The sequence below is a fragment of the Nerophis ophidion genome, linkage group LG13 (genome assembly GCF_033978795.1).
Source record: "Nerophis ophidion isolate RoL-2023_Sa linkage group LG13, RoL_Noph_v1.0, whole genome shotgun sequence".
Taxonomy (NCBI): Eukaryota; Metazoa; Chordata; class Actinopteri; order Syngnathiformes; family Syngnathidae; genus Nerophis; species Nerophis ophidion.
The window spans coordinates 41,764,379-41,782,308 of NC_084623.1; the positions used below are offsets into that span (position 1 = coordinate 41,764,379).

Sequence of the window (17,930 nt, forward strand, 5' to 3'; positions counted from 1 at the left end):
TCTACATGTCAAATCCTGTTATAAACTGCTTACTTTCTGCCATATCTACACTTCTTTAAGTTTACTAAGCACTTGTTCCAATGTGTTGTTTCAAGCCAGCTTAGTGGTTAGCTTTTAACTATTAACATGCTTGCTTATTATGTGTAAAAAATTTTGCTTCGTCCTCCAGTGATAACAATACTTGATAATGATACTTATTGTGACGTTTGCTGGGCATGGTGGTGATGATGCGTTCTTCCAAGATGTAGTTCGGGCTCAGACACAGTGAAAGGTAAGAAATACTGATTTATCCATCCATCCATTTTCTACCGCTCATTCCCTTTTGGGGTCGCGGGGGGTGCTGGCGCCTATCTCAGCTACAATTGGGCGGAAGGCAGGGTACACCCTGGACAAGTTGCCACCTCATCGCAGGAAATACAGATTTATTAAAACTAAAAACAGACTAGGAACAGAAAACTTGCACTAGGCACAAAAAGGCAAAAACAAAGAGCTAGCATGTGATCTAGAAAAACACAAAAGCATAGCGTGGAAGCTAACAAGAACTAAGCAGGTTTTACCAGAATAAGGAAACAGCGTCGTTACTAGTTGCGTGCAACAAAAACTAGGATGCGAGAATGAGTCACAGAAAGGGCAGGCTTAAATAAGGATGGTAATCAACAAGCAGGTGAGAGTCCGGAAACAAGGAGCAGGTGAAAAAAATAAGCAACCATGGTGACAGAACAAACAAGGAAGTGCACAAACCAACTTAAAACTCCACAAAACATATGATTCGGGTAGCGGATCATGAAACTTAAAATATTAAGGAAAGGAAGAAGTGATTGCTATTCGCTTAGTGGAGTGGCTCGGCGCTGTGTAGGGAGACACATACTGTAATTAATGCTATGTTTTATTGCTAGCCATTTTTCAGCTCGGGGACTAAAAATAAATATTGTCAGCAGGAGGGGATCGGCCTTTGTTAAAAGGCATTAAATGGCAATGGGGACCAAATACTTGTTCACGAAAATCGGCCGATACTGATTGGTGGTCGATCGATCGATCGATCGATCGGTGCGTCCCCATTAATTAGAAAAAAATCATGAGTTTGACAAATGGTTTGCCCAGAAAATAATATAAAGCACAAGATAACACTGGATATTTATACAACTAATTATAACATATACAAAACTATGAGTTGGGAAATTGTGTTAAATGTAAATATAAACGGAATACAATGATTTGCTAATTATTTCCAACCCATATTCAGTTGAATATGCTACAAAGACAACATATTTGATCTTAAAACTGATAAACATTTTTTTTTGTGCAAGTAATCATTAACTTTAGAATTTGATGCCAGCAACACGTGACAAAGAAGTTAGGAAAGGTGGCAATAAATACTGTTACAGTTGAGGAATGCTCATCAAACACTTATTTGGAACATTCCACAGGTGTGCAGGCTAATTGAGAACAGGTGGGTGCCATGAATGGATATAAAAGCAGTTTCCATGAAATTCTAAGTAATTCACAAACAAGGATGGGGCGAGGGTCACCAATTTGTAAGCAAATTGTCGAACAGTTTTAGAACAACATTTCTCAAAGAGGTATTGCAAGGAATTTAGGTATTTTACCATCTACGGTCCGTAAAATCATCAAAACGTTCAGAGAATCTGGAGAAATCACTGCACGTAAGCGATGATATTACGGCCCTTTGATCCCTCAGGCAGTACTGCATCAGAAACCGACATCAGTGTGTAAAGGATATCACTACATGGGCTCAGGAACACTTCATAAAACCGCTGTCAGTAACTACAGTTGGTTGCTACATCTGTAAGTGCAAGTTTAAGCTCTACTATGCAAAGCGAAAGCCGTTTATCAACAACACCCAGGAACGCCGCCGGTTTCGTTGGGCCTGAGGTCATCTAAGATGGACTGATGCAAAGTGGAAAAGTGTTCAGTGGTCTGATGAGTAGACATTTCAAATTATGTTTGGAAACTGTGGATGTGGTGTCCTCCGGAACAAAGAGGAAAATAACCATCCGGATTGTTATAGGTGCAAAGTTCAAAAGCCAGCATCTGTGATGGTATGAGGGTGTATTAGTGCCCAAGGCATGGGTAACTTACACATCTGCGAACGCACCATTAATGCTGAAAGGTCCATACAGGTTTTGGAGCAACGTATGTTGTTATCCAAGCAACGTTATCATGGACGCCCCTGCTTATTTCAGCAAAACAATGCCGTGGCTTTGTAGTAAAAGAGTGCGGGTACTTTCCTGGCCCGCCTGCGGTCCAGACATGTCTCCAATCGAAAATGTGTGGCGCATTATGAAGCGTAAAAGACGAAAGCGGAGACCCCGGAGTTTTGAACGACTGAAGCTCTACATAAAACTAGAATGGGAAAGAATTCCACTTTTAAAGCTTCAAGAATTAGTTTCCTCTGTTCCCAAAAGTTTATGGACTGTTGTTAAAAGAAAATGTGATGTAACACAGTGCTGAACATGCCCTTTCCCAACTACTTTGGCACGTGTTGCATCCATGAAATTCGAAGTTAATTATTATTTGCAAAAAAAAAAAAAAACGATATGAGTTTGAACATCAAATATCTTGTTTTTGTAGTGCATTTAATTGAATATGGGTTGAAAAGGATTTGCAAATCATTGGATTCCGTTTATATTTACATCTAACAGCATTTCTCAACTCATATGGAAACAGGGTTTGTAATAGCCATTTATTTATACAATGATTCAGTCTAGTGATCTCGGGTGATACAAGTAGATGTTTTGTACACACAATGAATAATGAGTGCTGAATGGATGATTTTACCTGAGGGGTTGAGCAGCCGCCAGGTGATTAGAGGGTCCGGCCTGCCGCTGGCCAAGCAGCTGAGTGTGACATTGCTGCCCTCATTTACCGTCATGTCTTCTGACATCTTGTAGATGTTGGCTGGAACTGCAGACAAATTAAAACAAAAAAGATGTTCATGTAAATGCAAAGTGGCATATACAAAGCATTTGAAAAATGTGCCCTTGTTTTTTTTTCCACCCAGGCTTTTTTATTACAAACAGTGCTGCTTAATGGCACCAGCTGCTTTAAGCGCATTGCATCGAGAAATGGTTGTCTATGAACAATGATGGAATACAGGAAACAAATTGACATTGGATATCTTTGTCGAAGAAAGACTGCTGTGTTTTTTTTCCCCCTTCCACTTTCTTAGCTCTTTGAGCTACTTTTCACCACATACAGTGCATCTGGGAAGTATTCACACCACTTCACATGTTCTACATTTTGTTATTTGTTATGTTTTGTTACAGCCTTATTAAAACATGGAATACATTCATTTGTGTCCTCAAAATTCTACAAACAATACCCCATAATAACAATGTCAAGAGGTTTTACTTCTTTTTTGTTCAAATCTATTAATAATTACAAAAAAATCACATAAGTATTCACAGCCTTTGCTCAATAATTTGTTGATGCATCTTTGGCAGCAATTACAGCCTCAAGTCTTTTTGAATACGATGCCACAAACTTGGCACACCTGTCTTTGAGCAGTTTCACCCATTCCTCTCTGCAGCACCTCTCAAGCTCCATTAAGTTGGATGGGAAACGTTGGTTTTCATCCAGGATGTCTCTGTACATTGCTGCATTCATCTTAGTCCAGTCAGGAGGTGACCAAGAACCCCATGGTCACTTTGTCAAAGCTAAAGTATTCCTCCAGAAGGACAACCAACTTTGCAGCAATCTACCAATCAGGCCTGTATGGTATAGTGGCCAAACAGAAGCCATTTTTTTTTAGCAAAAAGTCGCCAAAATACACCTGAAAGACACTCAGACCCTGAGAAACTAAATCATCTGGTCTGAAAAGACAAAAATTAAACCCTTTGGCTGTGAATGCCAGACATCATATTTGGAAGAAATCACCAGGCCAATACCATCCCAACAGTGAAACATGGTGGTGGCAGCGTCATGCTGTGGGGGTGTTTTTCAGTGGCAGGACATCCTGGATGAAAACCAACGCTTCCCATCCAATCTGATGGACATTGTTCTTAAATGGCCAAATTGGTCCCACCTGTTGTTCTTAAAGTGCTGAATGCCGAATGGTTAGCGCGTGTGTGTCTCTAATTTGCATAAAAACACGCCCTTATTTCCCCAATATGCATATGTAAACACCCTTAATTCCGTAATTTGCATAGGTAAATGCCCTTAATTCCACATATAAGGACACAATTCCAAGGAAAAGCCGAACATCAACAGATTACAGAAGAGAAGTTCGTATTATCCTGCAGGGTAAAAACATAACGTCAAAATGTAAGTTTAAGAAAGGGGGGACTGCTGAGGTAGTTTACAGCATTCAAATAAGTATTTGTCACTTTCGGCAAATAGGTCTACATGGTCGTGAAATATGTGCTCCCTCCCAGGGCACGATCTGCGGCATCTTGCAGTAGCAGCAAGATGCTGGTCTTTTAAAGAGTCACCAATCACTAAATTAACGCCCCGGTAATTGATGATTGTGTGTGTGTGTGTGTGGCACACACACGCACACACACAGTATTTTGAAATGTCTATATATTGTTCATTTTGCTATATGTCTGTCTGCTTGTGGCATCGTATCAAAAAGACCTCAGGCTGCAATTGCTGCCAAATGTGCATCAATAAAGTACTAGCAGCCTCCGGTCTTCATGTCAGGGTCTTCTAAAGATCCCGAATACTCGTTATAAAACCCGTGGAGACCTGGCATTCCAGGCTGTAGCTCCCAGACTCTGGAACAATTTTCACCAGAACTTTTGTGAACTTGACTGTGTTGAGACTTTTAATAAACATTTGAAAACGTCTCTTTATAGTAACACTTTTAGTTAATGCACCTTTTAACTATCATTTTTAATCACTTTGTATCCTTTTTATGATGTCGCCCCTGTTGTTTTAAATTGAATTGTTGTTTTACTTGACCTATGTTTTGTACAGCGCTTTGTGATTTTGTCTGTGAAAAGCGCTTTATAAATAAAATTTACTTACTTAGACTTAGACTTAAACATAGACTTCCTTTTTATTGTCATTCAAATTTGAACTTTACAGTAAAGATAATAACTTAATTGTGTTGCATTAGCACATGGCAGTGCAGGATAAAAAAGCAAGAAGGTGCAGTTATAAATAAATAGATTACTGTACAGATAAATATATTGCATTTTTGCATATGCATCCACGTTTATGGATGTATGTTATATTGTCTTTTATATTCCAGCGAGTTAATCCATTTTTGGGGGGAATTGAGGGGATTATTGTGATGCGTTCAAAAGTCTTACGCCCCTGAGGGAAGAAGCCGTTACAGAACCTGGGGGTTCTGCCACGGAGGCTGCGGAACCTCTTTTTAGAGTCCCAACAGTGAAAACAGTCCTTGGTACTGTTGAAGGATGCTGATATGTTTAAGAGTTCTTCCTTTTTTCATAGCCATGTTTAGAGTAGCTAGTACTTTTCTTTTGTGTATTCGACCAGTTTCTCTTTGTCTTCAGATCCCAGGTTAGTGTCGTAAACCATTGGAATGTAAAGACAACCCCCACGTCTTTCTCACCTTATGGTGTTGAGGATGAGGGCTTTCTTTGTGTGAAAAGAGTGTGTTTTGCCCTTGGAATGCCAGAACAACTTGAGAAGCCGGTATGAATGTATTGGTCTGGGTTGTTCTCCTGAAGCTTCAGTAAAACTTGAAAATATTCCAATTCTGTCTCGAGGGTCCTTCTTACTCAGCATATATGCAATAAAAATAACTTGGGATTAACCAGTAACTTAAATTCCCTGGAAGGAAGAGCTGGTCCGACGAAACAGTACTTACTATTAAGCTAATGATGTGAATACTTATGAACTTGTGATTTTTTTTTGTTTTTAATTTCAATAAACTTGCTATCTTTGAAAAAAACAAAAAACTTTTTCACACATTAATAATGGGTTTTTGTGTGTTGAATTTAGAGGACAAAAATTATTTTTTTCCCCCATTTTCGATTAATATAACAAAAATGTGGACGAAGTAAAGCACTATGAATACTTTCCAGATGCACTGTATCAGGTAATTCAACTTTCTGATGACCTGTAAAATATTGTTTTTCTCTTTTTATGGCCAACCACCTTGCAGTGCAATGTATACATCATATTTGGCATTCAATGTTCTAAACAGGAAGTAATAAATGAAAAGGTGATGCGAGTATAAAACATTGTGTTACAAATTAACCTATCATTATGCCAGCTGGGCATTTGATCTTCCTGCCAACCGTCTGTTACGAGTAAGAAAGTGCAGTCATTTTCTTAGTGCGTCAGCAGGCAAGATGCAATATATGAGTCGGATATAGAGGACATACATCACAGTTTTTTACAAGCCGTGGGGGACTGGCAGGGAAATATATTTCATGTATGCGCATATTACACCGAAATTGCAAAGAATGATGTATCACTTGGATTTTGATGAATAGGAAAACATAAATAAAAGGCCGAAATGAAGATTTTTTTTTTTTTTTCAACTGTGACAAAGTGAATTTTGCTCCCTGCTTGAAGGACACCATTTGCACCATTTATACCATTCGATCTATGGTTTGCAACAAACATTTTATGCTTCATGACAGGGTGCGAACCACTGAAATAATTTCATCACATTATTTACAATGCTTATCAGGATTCAGCCATGTTGTAGTGAACTGAAGCTGACATTAATCACATTGGGCGCCATTCAGCAATAAGTTTCTAACTTTTCCTCTTATTTTTCTTCATAAGTGATTTCCTAAGAGGAGTCCATTCAAATTCATGACATGTTCTTAAATGGCCAAATTGGTCCCACCTGATGTTCTTAAATTGCTGATAGCCAAATGGTTAGCGTGTGTGTGTCTATAATAATTTGCATACAAACACGCCCTTATTTCCCCAATATGCATATGTAAACACCCTTAATTCCGTAATTTGCATAGGTAAATGCCCTTAATTCCACATATAAGGACACAATAACGAGGGAAAAGCCGAACATCTAACACACGGAGAAAACACAAACTGATTACAGAAGAGAATTCGTATTATCCTGCAGGGTAAAAACATAACGTCAAAATGTAAGTTTAAGAAAGGGGGGACTGCTGAGGTAGCCTAAGTGTTCGAATAAATATTCGTCACTTTGGGCAAATAGGTATACATGGTTGTGAAATATGTGGTCCCTCCCCAGGGCACGGTCTGCGGCATCTTGCAGTAGCAGCAAGATGTTGGTCATTTAAAGAGTCACCAATCACTAAATTAACGCCCCGGTAATTGATGATTGTGCGTGTGTGTGTGTGAGTGTGTTTGTGTGTGTGCGTGCACGCACACAGTATTTTGAAATGTCTGTATATTGTTCATTTTGCTATATGTCTGTCTGTCTGATTTCTATCTATCTATCTATCTATCTGTCTGTCTGTCCGTCCGTCCGTCCGTCCGTCCATCCGTCCGTCCGTCCATCCATCCATCCATCCATCCATCCATCCATCTATCAATCTATGTATCCAGCTATCTATCCATCTATCTATCTATCTATCTATCTATCTATCTATCTATCTATCTATCTATCTATCTATCTATCTATCTATCTATCTATCTATCTATCTATCTATCTATGTTAATCTAACATTAGACAATAGAAGTAAGGTAACTTTTCACACTTAAGAACAAATAGGCCACCCTAAGAGCGCTCTGGAGGACTTGTAGATATTGTTCTTACCTACGAACAAATCCCAGCTAAGAAAACATTGGTGAATACAAAAATCTCTTTAACAACTACGTAAGTGGGCCTCAGAACTAAATTTGTTTTTAAGAATTAATCAAAGATACAATTCTACACATTAAGTCTATTAGAGAAGTTCTTCAACCACTGTGCCGCGGACGCTAATGTCGTGGGACACGGAAATGTCTCGTGACAGGTGATTAGATAACCAGCTCCAGCTGGGCAATCCACTCACTTGCCGCTGGCTTCGAGGCCGCTCCTTACACACCCTGCTCCGCGGCAGGCCCGCAGACCACGCCCCCTCCACATTTTTCATTGTTCCTATTTTGCAATTTTTTTTAATACACAAACAAGGTTATTTGTTTTTTTGTTTTTTGGCACTTTGCCTTTCCTTTCTTTTAGTCATTTTATTTTTTGTCACAGCTGAATGAGCAGCACAGTTACAGTATAAATAAATATTCATGAATGAATTAGTCATATTTGTTGTTCGTAAGCACATCCCTGAATAAAAGTTGATGGAGAAATTAGAGCCATTTGATGATATGTGTACCCTTTATTATCCGACTAGTCGATTAATCCTTAAGATAGTCGATGACAAATCGACTATCAAAAATATCATTAGTTGCAACTTTAATAGCTAATTTAGAGAATTTTCTCATAAAGAAATAAAATCATGTGTGCTTACGGACTGTATCCCTGCAGACTGTATTGATCTATATTGATATCTAATGTATATATTGTGTTTTTTTATGTTGATTTAATAATTAAAAAAAAAAAAAAAAAAAAAAAAAAATATATATATATATATATATATATATATATATATATATATATATATATATATATATATATATATATTCCTTGTGTGGCTCAGTCGGACCGATTGGTTGGGGACCACTGGTCTACAGCACAAATCAGAAACTAGTAAAAATATCTGGAAAAAAAAAAAGAACAGCGCTGTTGTGGAATGATGTTTCAGTGTTTCTTTTTCCACATTCATTATTTCCCCCGTTATGTTTGCAATGTGTTTCTCTCCGAGAGTGCATGTGGAACCAGCATAACACTTCCCTCCTGCTGCTCACCCTAGATTTTCCTCACAGTATCAACCCCTGCAGCATAAAAACGGTGCCTTTTCATTTTTCACTGGATCGCCTCAGTCCAGCACTGAAGTATAACGTCAAGGCCAATAAAATGTTAATGGTCTAAAACCCAGTGTTTGTCTAAAATTATATTCATCCTGTCTTTTACCTGAGTTCAGGTACAGCGTCTCAGGCCATATGGGCTACGGCCTAATCATCCCGGTTCCCTGTCAGTCTGCCCAGTCTTATTCGTTTATTGTCTACTCTTTTTCAGCAAGTACACATATTCTGCCTTTCTCAGTGACACTTTGCAGTATTAACCTATTGGCTTCCACACTTATCAGAAAATTACTCCACCCTCTCATACTGTCTGTTTCATTTCTCTTTAATGTTTAGGTTCTGCTTTCTTATTTACCATTGAACAACGATCTGAAAATGATAACTGTGCTGTTGTTTTATCTTTTTTTCTTACATTTTCGAGTCTCATTTGCAAATATGCATTAACTTGAGTTTGTCATATTGTGTTGTCTGGAAGTAGACTATTGCAGTGTATTTCAATCACTGTGCCGCAAGATACAGTCTGGTGTGCCGTGGGAGATTTTCTAATTTCACTTATTTGGGTTAAAAATATTTTTTGCAAACCAGTAATTACAGTCTGCAAATTATGTGTTGTTGTTGCCTGTCGTGCAGAGTAACCGTGTAATACACCTTCATATCAGTAGGTGGCAGCCGGTAGCTAATTGCTTTGTAGATGTCGGAAAGAGAGGGAGGCAGCGTGCAGGTAGAAAGGTATCTAATGCTTAAACCAAAAATAAACAAAAGGTGAGTGCCGCTAAGAAAAGGCATTGAAGCTTAAGGAAGTCTATGCAGAACCAAACTAAAATTTAACTAGCTACAAAGTAAACAAAAACAGAATGCTGGACGACAGCAAAGACTTACTGTGGAGCAAAGACGGCGTCCACAATGTACATCCGAACATGAAGTGACAATCAACAATGTCCCCACAAAGAAGGATAAAAACAACTAAAATATTATTGATCTCTAAAACAAAGTAGATGCAGGTAATATCGCTCAAAGGAAGACATTAAACTGCTACAGAAAAACACCCAAAAAAGAGAAAAAGCCACCGAAATAGGAGCGCAGAACAAAAACTAAAACACTACACACAGGAAAACAGCAAAAAACTCAAAAGAAGTCACAAAGTGATGTGACAGGTCGTGACAGTACACCTACTTTGAGACAATGGTTTAAATTCATATCCAACAATTCCGACAACGACTTTTTACTGTCAACTTGACAGCGGTCCGCTACGAATGCGCCGTCAAATGCTTGAGTCCGTAAATCGACATGACGTCACATACAACAAAGGTATCGGAATTGGGTACCATTTTAGTTTTACATGAATCGGTAGAGCCGACGAAATTGGGCCAGTCGTTACGTATAAAAGTAGCGAATTGGGTAGAAATCCTTAGTGAAATGACACATATTTTCACATAAATTAGAAGCAACGACGGATCACCTGCTCACTATAGCGGGGGAACCCAGAAAAGAGTGTTTGCTTGAACAGAGACAGCCCAAAACAAACAGTTTACATTTCGACTGCCTGGAGAGGCTCACAGCCCACCGAGCAAATTCCCAATCCTCCCAATGGCAAGTCAACCCCTGGCAGGTTGCATTTTGGACACATTCCATTTAACAGGAAATATACTCTTGAGGCTCTGAGCAGGTTTTGTCAATTCATTCTATTTGGGCTCTTGAATGCAACTGCTCCATTTAAACTCAGAAGCCGTTACTCATTTTTGCTTACTTTTCCATTGTTCTATTGTTTCTTGTTCAGAAATGTTGTATTTTTGCAGCATTAGGGACATACAAAAACACACACACATAAACAAAAAATCCCTACACACATTACCCTTAATATCAACTGACAATAAGTGGCAATGGGCGAAAAGGGTTTGAAATTAGACGAAGCGATGAGGCAGAGGGGTTTACAGAAAACAAAAGACTCCAAATGGATTTTATATGGAAATAAAAATGTGTGGTGATTGTTGACAGGCGGACTGCAATGTGTACGTGGATAATTATTCCTCAGAAGCATGGAGAAAAATGGATCTTATAGTAAACTGGAAAATGCCCGTACTCTGATGACCTTGTGAGCTCAACATGGGGATAGACTGGGGGTGTAATGGTACACAAAAAGTTCGGTTCGGTACATACCTCGGTTTAGAGGTCACGGTTTGGTTTATTTTCGGCACAGTAAGAAAATAACAAAATAAACATTTTTGGGTTATTTATTTACCAAATTTGTAAACAATGGCATGCCATACATATACACACAAGGTCCATTGCCAGGGTTAATGTGGTCAACATATATAAAATAAAAACTAAATAAGATAAGGCTCAGAATGTTTTCTTAACAAAACCTTTCTACATATAAAGTGCTTTTTTTGATTGATTGAGACTTTTATTAGTAGATTGCACAGTACGGTACATATTCCGTACAATTGACCACTAAATGGTAACACCTCAATACGTTTTTCAAATTGTTTAAGTCGGGGTCCACGTTAATCAACATTAAACTGCCTCCAGTTGTTGCTCGGATGAAATAAAATGACAAAACTTTTGGTCTACATATAAAAAGTGCAACATTAAACAGTTTCAAGTCAACTCAGCCTCAGATTAATTTTTCTTTTCCTCCCCCCCGGCCAGGCTAACTTGGTAGTAAGAGGAGATATGGGCTTATTGTTCTTCTACCATAGAAGTGGGTCAAAATCTAGTTTTAATGCAATACAGCAACCCCCGGGATCTCGAACGGGACAAGCATTAGAAAATGGATGGATGGATGGTCTTAAATGTGCTGCTATAAAAACATTTGTTATTCCTTTAGCCCTGCCTGACTGGCCGAGTAGAGGCTGCTTGAATGCAGTGTTTGCATCACGATCCTCTTTCTCTTCCTTAAAGCGAGGTTGACTTGGGGCCGGGTGGTGCCGCTTCAAAGGGGTTAATATGTTTGACGTGTTGGCAGGAGCAAACCCTACTGCTACAGCACAATGTTGGCAAACCTCCGTCCTCCATTGTTGTATCGCACTGCGAAGCCGAAGTGTTCCCAAAGGGGAAATGTTAATGAGGCAGGAGGCTCTTCCAGCTCTGGCTTTTGCATGATGTCCTAGCCCGGTCGCTGCTAGCCTGCCGTGTGTTGTGCCTCACTCTGCATTGTTTACACAACGTACGGTGCGCTACCTAATATGTCAGAGTGGAAACTCGTTTATAACTTATATATATATATATATATATATATATATATATATATATATATATATATATATACATATATATATATATATATATATATATATATATACATATATATATATATATATATATATATATGGGGACGGCATTGCAGCAACCTGAGTGTTACCGGTTCGATCCCCATCTTCTATCAACTTCGTCGCATCCGTTGTGTCCCTGAGAAAGACAGCTCACCCTTGCTCCTGATGGGTAGTGGTTAGTGCCTTGCATGGCAGCTCCCGCCTCCAGTGTGTGAATGTGAATGTGGGTGTGAATGGGTGAATGTGGAAAGAGTGTCAACGCGCTCTGAGTACCTTGAAGGTAGAAAAGCGCTATACAAGTACAACCCATTTACCATTTAACATTTATGGATATAATTACTTTGCCTACCAATTTTTTTAAGCCCAATGTAGTGTTGTCCTGATACCAAAATTATTCCGATAATTTTCGGTACTTTTCGACCACAAAAAATGGCATTATTGGCTATATTTTAACAAACAATATTACGGTACTTTAAACATATGTTTGTGATTGGTACTTTTCAGAGGCGGTATAGTACCGAATATGATTCATTAGTATTGTGGCACTATCGCTGTACAACCCTAGCCCAATGCAGCCCACCAATCAAAATAGTCTAATCTAGATATTTAAATGATAGGACTGTCAAAATGTATGTATTAATGCAATCAATATTTTAACACAATTAACCTTCTGCAGCACAGAATGACTCAAAATTCCTGACACGTTGCAACACATTTCGGCTAGTTTGTCAAATAGTGTTACTGTTATGTTACTGTTGACCTTCTCGATGGGAACATTTCAATGAAGCAATTTCAATTTAAAAAGCTACATTTATAACTGAAAAAGGGTCACAGGTGTGATGTGAATAAGTGTTTGTTTCGAAAAACATTTTTTGGTTGACCTTATTTTTAACCTCTTAAGGCCCAAGCTGTTTGTTTACATCAGGGGTGTCCAAACTTTTCCCACTGAGAGCCGCACACTGAAAAATCAAAGCAAGCTGGGGCCATTTTTATATTTTTTATTTTAAAAACCAATACAATATATGTATGAAAATATACATTGAGGTTTCCACTCAGGCTTGATCTCAGTGACATCAGAGGGTGTTGGTCAAAAAAATACTAAAAATGTGTCATTATTCAGTATTATGATTATTATAGGCTTAAACCTCCAGATCAACATTAGGTCTATCTGTCAATATAACATTTTTTTAAAAATTAAGTTGAACGCTCTTTTTGTCAAAGAAAACCCATTGTTTTTTATTGAAAAAACACAAAATATGCAATATTTTCACCCTATAACATTTTTAAGTGGACTATATTAGATTATATAATAAGTGTAGCTTTAAAAAGGTCAATAAGTCATAACATCAGTGATTTTAATTCATTATTATTTTTTGAGCAATGGCACTTAAAAACAATCACACAAAAATGATTGGGGATCCAAAACGGTCCTATTCATTAAAGTGTTGAAAAATAAATTATAAATATTTTGTTTACTTTTAACACAATAATCTCGAGATCAACTTCAGATCCATCCCGTCAATTATAAGTTTAAAACAAAAACGTGTGGCAAACACAAAATAAGCAGCATTTTACCTCAAAAATATCTCAAAGTGCAATATTTAATGTGACGTAATTGGAGGCTTGAATAGGTCAATAATTCATGATGACATTGATTTTGATTCGTTTTTTTTTTTTTTTAAGAAAGAAACAGCCTGTATGGCAGCTTTGTGTTATTAGAGTCAAAATGTCAACATTTTCTTGTTAAATTTCACCTGTTTGCTCTTTTATACCACTGTTTATGTTTTGTATTTTTTTAATCTTATTTTTAGAATGTGCCGTCAAAAAATTCCCTGCGGGCCGCAAATGGTCCCCCGGCCGTACTTTGGACATCCCTTGTTTACATGCTTTTTTTTATTTCTCTTTGCTATTTAGGCTTGTTGGACTCTAATCAGAATACAAACTAAAAATCATCTTTTGATACAATGTACTTAGTCCATAAGTACACAAACGTGTACTTCATGTGTACTGACATGAACATTTTTATTTTTATACTTTTTTTTTCCAAATTCCATTGTATGTTTTACTCTTCCGACACCATCCAATGGCAATATACGTGTCCATATGTCGGCATAAGACCCCAATTCAGTAGTGTACACAATTTTGGAAATAAAAGCTAAAAGGTGCTGTCCACACACGTGGCCACTAAGGCCTTTAGAGGTTAAGGGTCCTTTTAATGCTGACAGAACAAGCACTTATGTCATTGTTCTGGTCCTAAAACAATGTCAACGAATAAAATTCCCCCCAAAATAGACAGAGTAGTAATTTTAGGCTTGCTTTCTAATGAGTTTCAGCACATTCCACGTCATCCGCGGAACATTGGAGGCGACTTCATGTATTTTGTTAGCATCTCTATCCCGATTCTTGATATTTTCATGCAGAATTTGGCAGTCACTATCAAATATGTCTGCCAGATGTCTTTTTGCAGGTTGTAGCAATTCAACTAAAGAAGGGCTCAGCCTGCATACATTTCCACAAGATGGCAATATGAGGAAAGTGTGACCCTCTCCAGTCAAAATGACTCATGCAAAATGTGATTTCGAAGAAGAAGAGATTTGGTTGGAGTTTAGATGGAAAATAAAAAGATTCAAGCAAAATGTGATCCCGAAAAATCAGAAGAACCCTTGAGGGGAGAGAAACTGAGTCAAAACTTGCGAAAAAAAAACCTACAGAAAATGAAGGTGAGGTATTTTGCGTCCTCTTCTACTGATGTTTTTCTCAAGAAGCGTCAGGAAACACAGGCTAGGGTGTCTATTGAAGAGCAGGGAAGTCTTGAAAGGGCAATTATTTTTAGCTCATATTGGTAGCCATATCAATTCTCAAGTAATCATGGACAAGGGCAACAAAAACATGCAAATAGCTCGGTTGGTAGAGTGGCCGTTCCAGCAGCTTGAGGGTTCCAGGTTTGATCCCCGTTTCCGCCATCCTAGTCACTGCCGTTGTGTCCTTGGGCAAGAAACTTTACCCACCTGCTCCCAGTGCCACCCACACTGGTTTAAAATGTAACTTAGATATTGGGTTTCACTATGTAAAAGCGCTTTGAGTCACTAGAGAAAAAGCGCTATATAAATATAATTCACTTCACTAATCAAAATAATAGTTTTACATGCCTTTATCCACACAGTCTATGCGGGGAAATGGTCTCCAGTTCTGTAGAACAGTGTTTTTCAACCTTCTCTAAGCCAAGGCAGCCGATATTGGCAAAAAAGAAAAAGTTCTCGCAATTGTTGGATATGAACTCAAACCATACCCAAGCATGCATCACTATAGCTCTTGTCTCAAAGTAGGTGTACTGTCATGACCTGTCACATCACACTGTGACTTATTTGTAGGTTTTTGGTGTTTTCCTGTATGTAGTGTTTTAGTTCTTGTCTGGCGCTCCAATTTTGTTGTTGAATGTCATGTCAGCTTTGTGGATGCCATCTGCTACTCCCCACACCGAAAGTCTTTGCTGTCATCCAGCATTCATTTTTTTTGTTTACTTTGCAGCCAGTTTCGTTTTGCATAGTCATCCCTAAGCTTCAATGCCTTTTCTTAGCGTCACTCGCCTTTTGTTTATTTTTGGTTTAGGTACCTTTTTACCTGCACACTGCCTCCTGCTGTCGTCTGCATATTGTGATCACGACAAACCATGTCCCCGACTTCAGCAAAGCAAATAGCTATCTGCTACCACCTACTGATATGGAGGAGTATTACACGGTTACTCTGCCGATCTCTAGACAGCACAGACACTCAACAATATATATATATATATATATATATATATATATATATATATATATATATATATATATATATATATATATATATATATATTAAAGGTAAATTGAGGAAATTGGCTATTTCTGGCAATTTTTTTTAAGTGTGTATCAAACTGGTAGCCCTTCACATTAATCAGTACCCAAGAAGTAGCTCTTGGTTTCAAAAAGGTTGGTGACCCCTGATATGGGTCCTTCCGATGTACAAATCCTGCGACTATTCTAGGTTTATGCGTGATTAACAAGATATATTTTTTTAATTATTCGCATTAGCTTGAAAACTCCAGCATTCATTCCATGGCCCAAATGTTAAAACTGAGAGCAGTTGACATACATTAATGAAGGTACCCATTATTATTCCTCCATTTTGACAGATTTGCCAACACTGTTAGAGACAAATTGGCTTTCTGTGTGCACAGAAAATGCTTTTTAGCTCAGCTCAAAATGGCTGAAAAAAACCAAACGTGTTTATTATTTACTTCAGTGTTTTTTCCTCTTACAACAGGAAATAAGAAAAAAAACAACAACCTATTAACCCTTTGTGTGTAATTTACTAATATTCAAGCTTAACAGAAACAATTCAGTCTATTTTCCATTACTCAGTATACAAATACATAATCCTATTAATTATGCAGATATCATCGTTCTGCTTTTCTTTCTCAAGACTGCGTTCCTCTGCTGAATCTACCCCCCGCTGCTTTTCAACGTGGCATTTGGAGGAGTGATGTGGGAGCAAGTGTAGTATAGCTATGCAATTATGCTCAGCTAATTTGAAACCATTAGACGATAATCAGAAGAAAGCGTTTGCAGCTCTTTGGCTTCTAGTGCTTACGGGCTTTACTACCAATTACAATACCTGCTCTCCCTGATACAAGGTCAGCCAAAAAGCTTTTTCTTTTTCCCAGAAAAGACCGTTAAAACCTCTGCGTCATCAACTATGGTGGCATTAGTCAGTATTCAGATTTGAATAATATTAAGCTGAAACTGGCACCCGTGTATAATTTCCATTTGCGCGTGCTTGCAAAATCCCTTTTGAACTATTTAACTGTGGTGCAGAGACACAGTAATTAAGATTACTTTGCCAAGTTTTTCCAGCAAGTAAATTAGCGGTTTAAAAAAGGTATACGATATGATATATATATGTTTAATCACACGTTTGAATTTTGATTAGTTCTGATTAATCATAGTAGATTAATTGCTTGCATAACTTAAATCGACCTAAAAAAAAGACCCCAGTATTTTTACACAAAAGCACATTTTATTGTCAGAATGTCTTACGGGAATATTTTCAAATGTTTTTTCTCAAAATTTTGAAGCAAAATTTCGAAGCAAAATTTTTAAGCAAAATTTTAAAGCGAGTTTTGCAAATTTCGCACACTTCCTCTCATCTCCTCCCTCATCTTTTCACCGTACACTTACTCTACAGCAAAAAATCTAATTATAAAACAAATTGTGTGATTAATCTGTGTTCATACACAATAAACGGGGTAAGTTTTTGTACTTTTAATGACATGTTAATTTTGATAACCCTAAAATTCATTTGATGGCTACCCCAATTCCATTACAAAAAATTTCACATTTTAGTTACAGTACATCCACTTCACTTTTTCCATATTTTGATATGTTACAGCTTTGTTCCAGAATGGAATAAACAATTTTTATCCTCAAAATTCTACTGACAATACTCCCGTCCAAAGGCAAAACCCAATAACTAAATTTTGGTCAAAACTGAGCTGATAATAATTTTGGGGTTCCTAGGTGATATGCTTTACATTAGTGTATGCGATATTGTAATTTGTTCCGTAAGTAAGCTGTTACGCGCATGGCAGGACCTAGCAACTACCACATAACCGCGTAGATACAACAGAAAAACCTAGTATCTCAATTGACCAATCGGAGCTTCTTTGTCAGTCGCCTTATTGTCTTTAATGAGACATTTGCATGAATGGGGCCGACGGTCAACCTGGTTATGTGATATTATGGCACGAGGGGATATTTGGAAGATTGGCCCAGGACGTTGCAAGCA

The 17,930-nt window shown here is 37.9% G+C and overlaps 1 protein-coding gene across 3 annotated transcripts in view; it reads right to left on the minus strand.

The window, feature by feature from the left end:
• The window catches only part of lsamp (limbic system associated membrane protein), a 946,135-nt gene that overhangs the window by 106,021 nt on the left and 822,184 nt on the right, over nt 1-17,930 (minus strand). For all 3 annotated transcript variants that reach the window (XM_061918977.1, XM_061918976.1, XM_061918975.1), the window contains one exon: nt 2,800-2,925. In XM_061918977.1, coding sequence (XP_061774961.1) covers nt 2,800-2,925 — 126 coding nt within the window. The remainder of the gene's footprint in view (nt 1-2,799; nt 2,926-17,930) is intronic.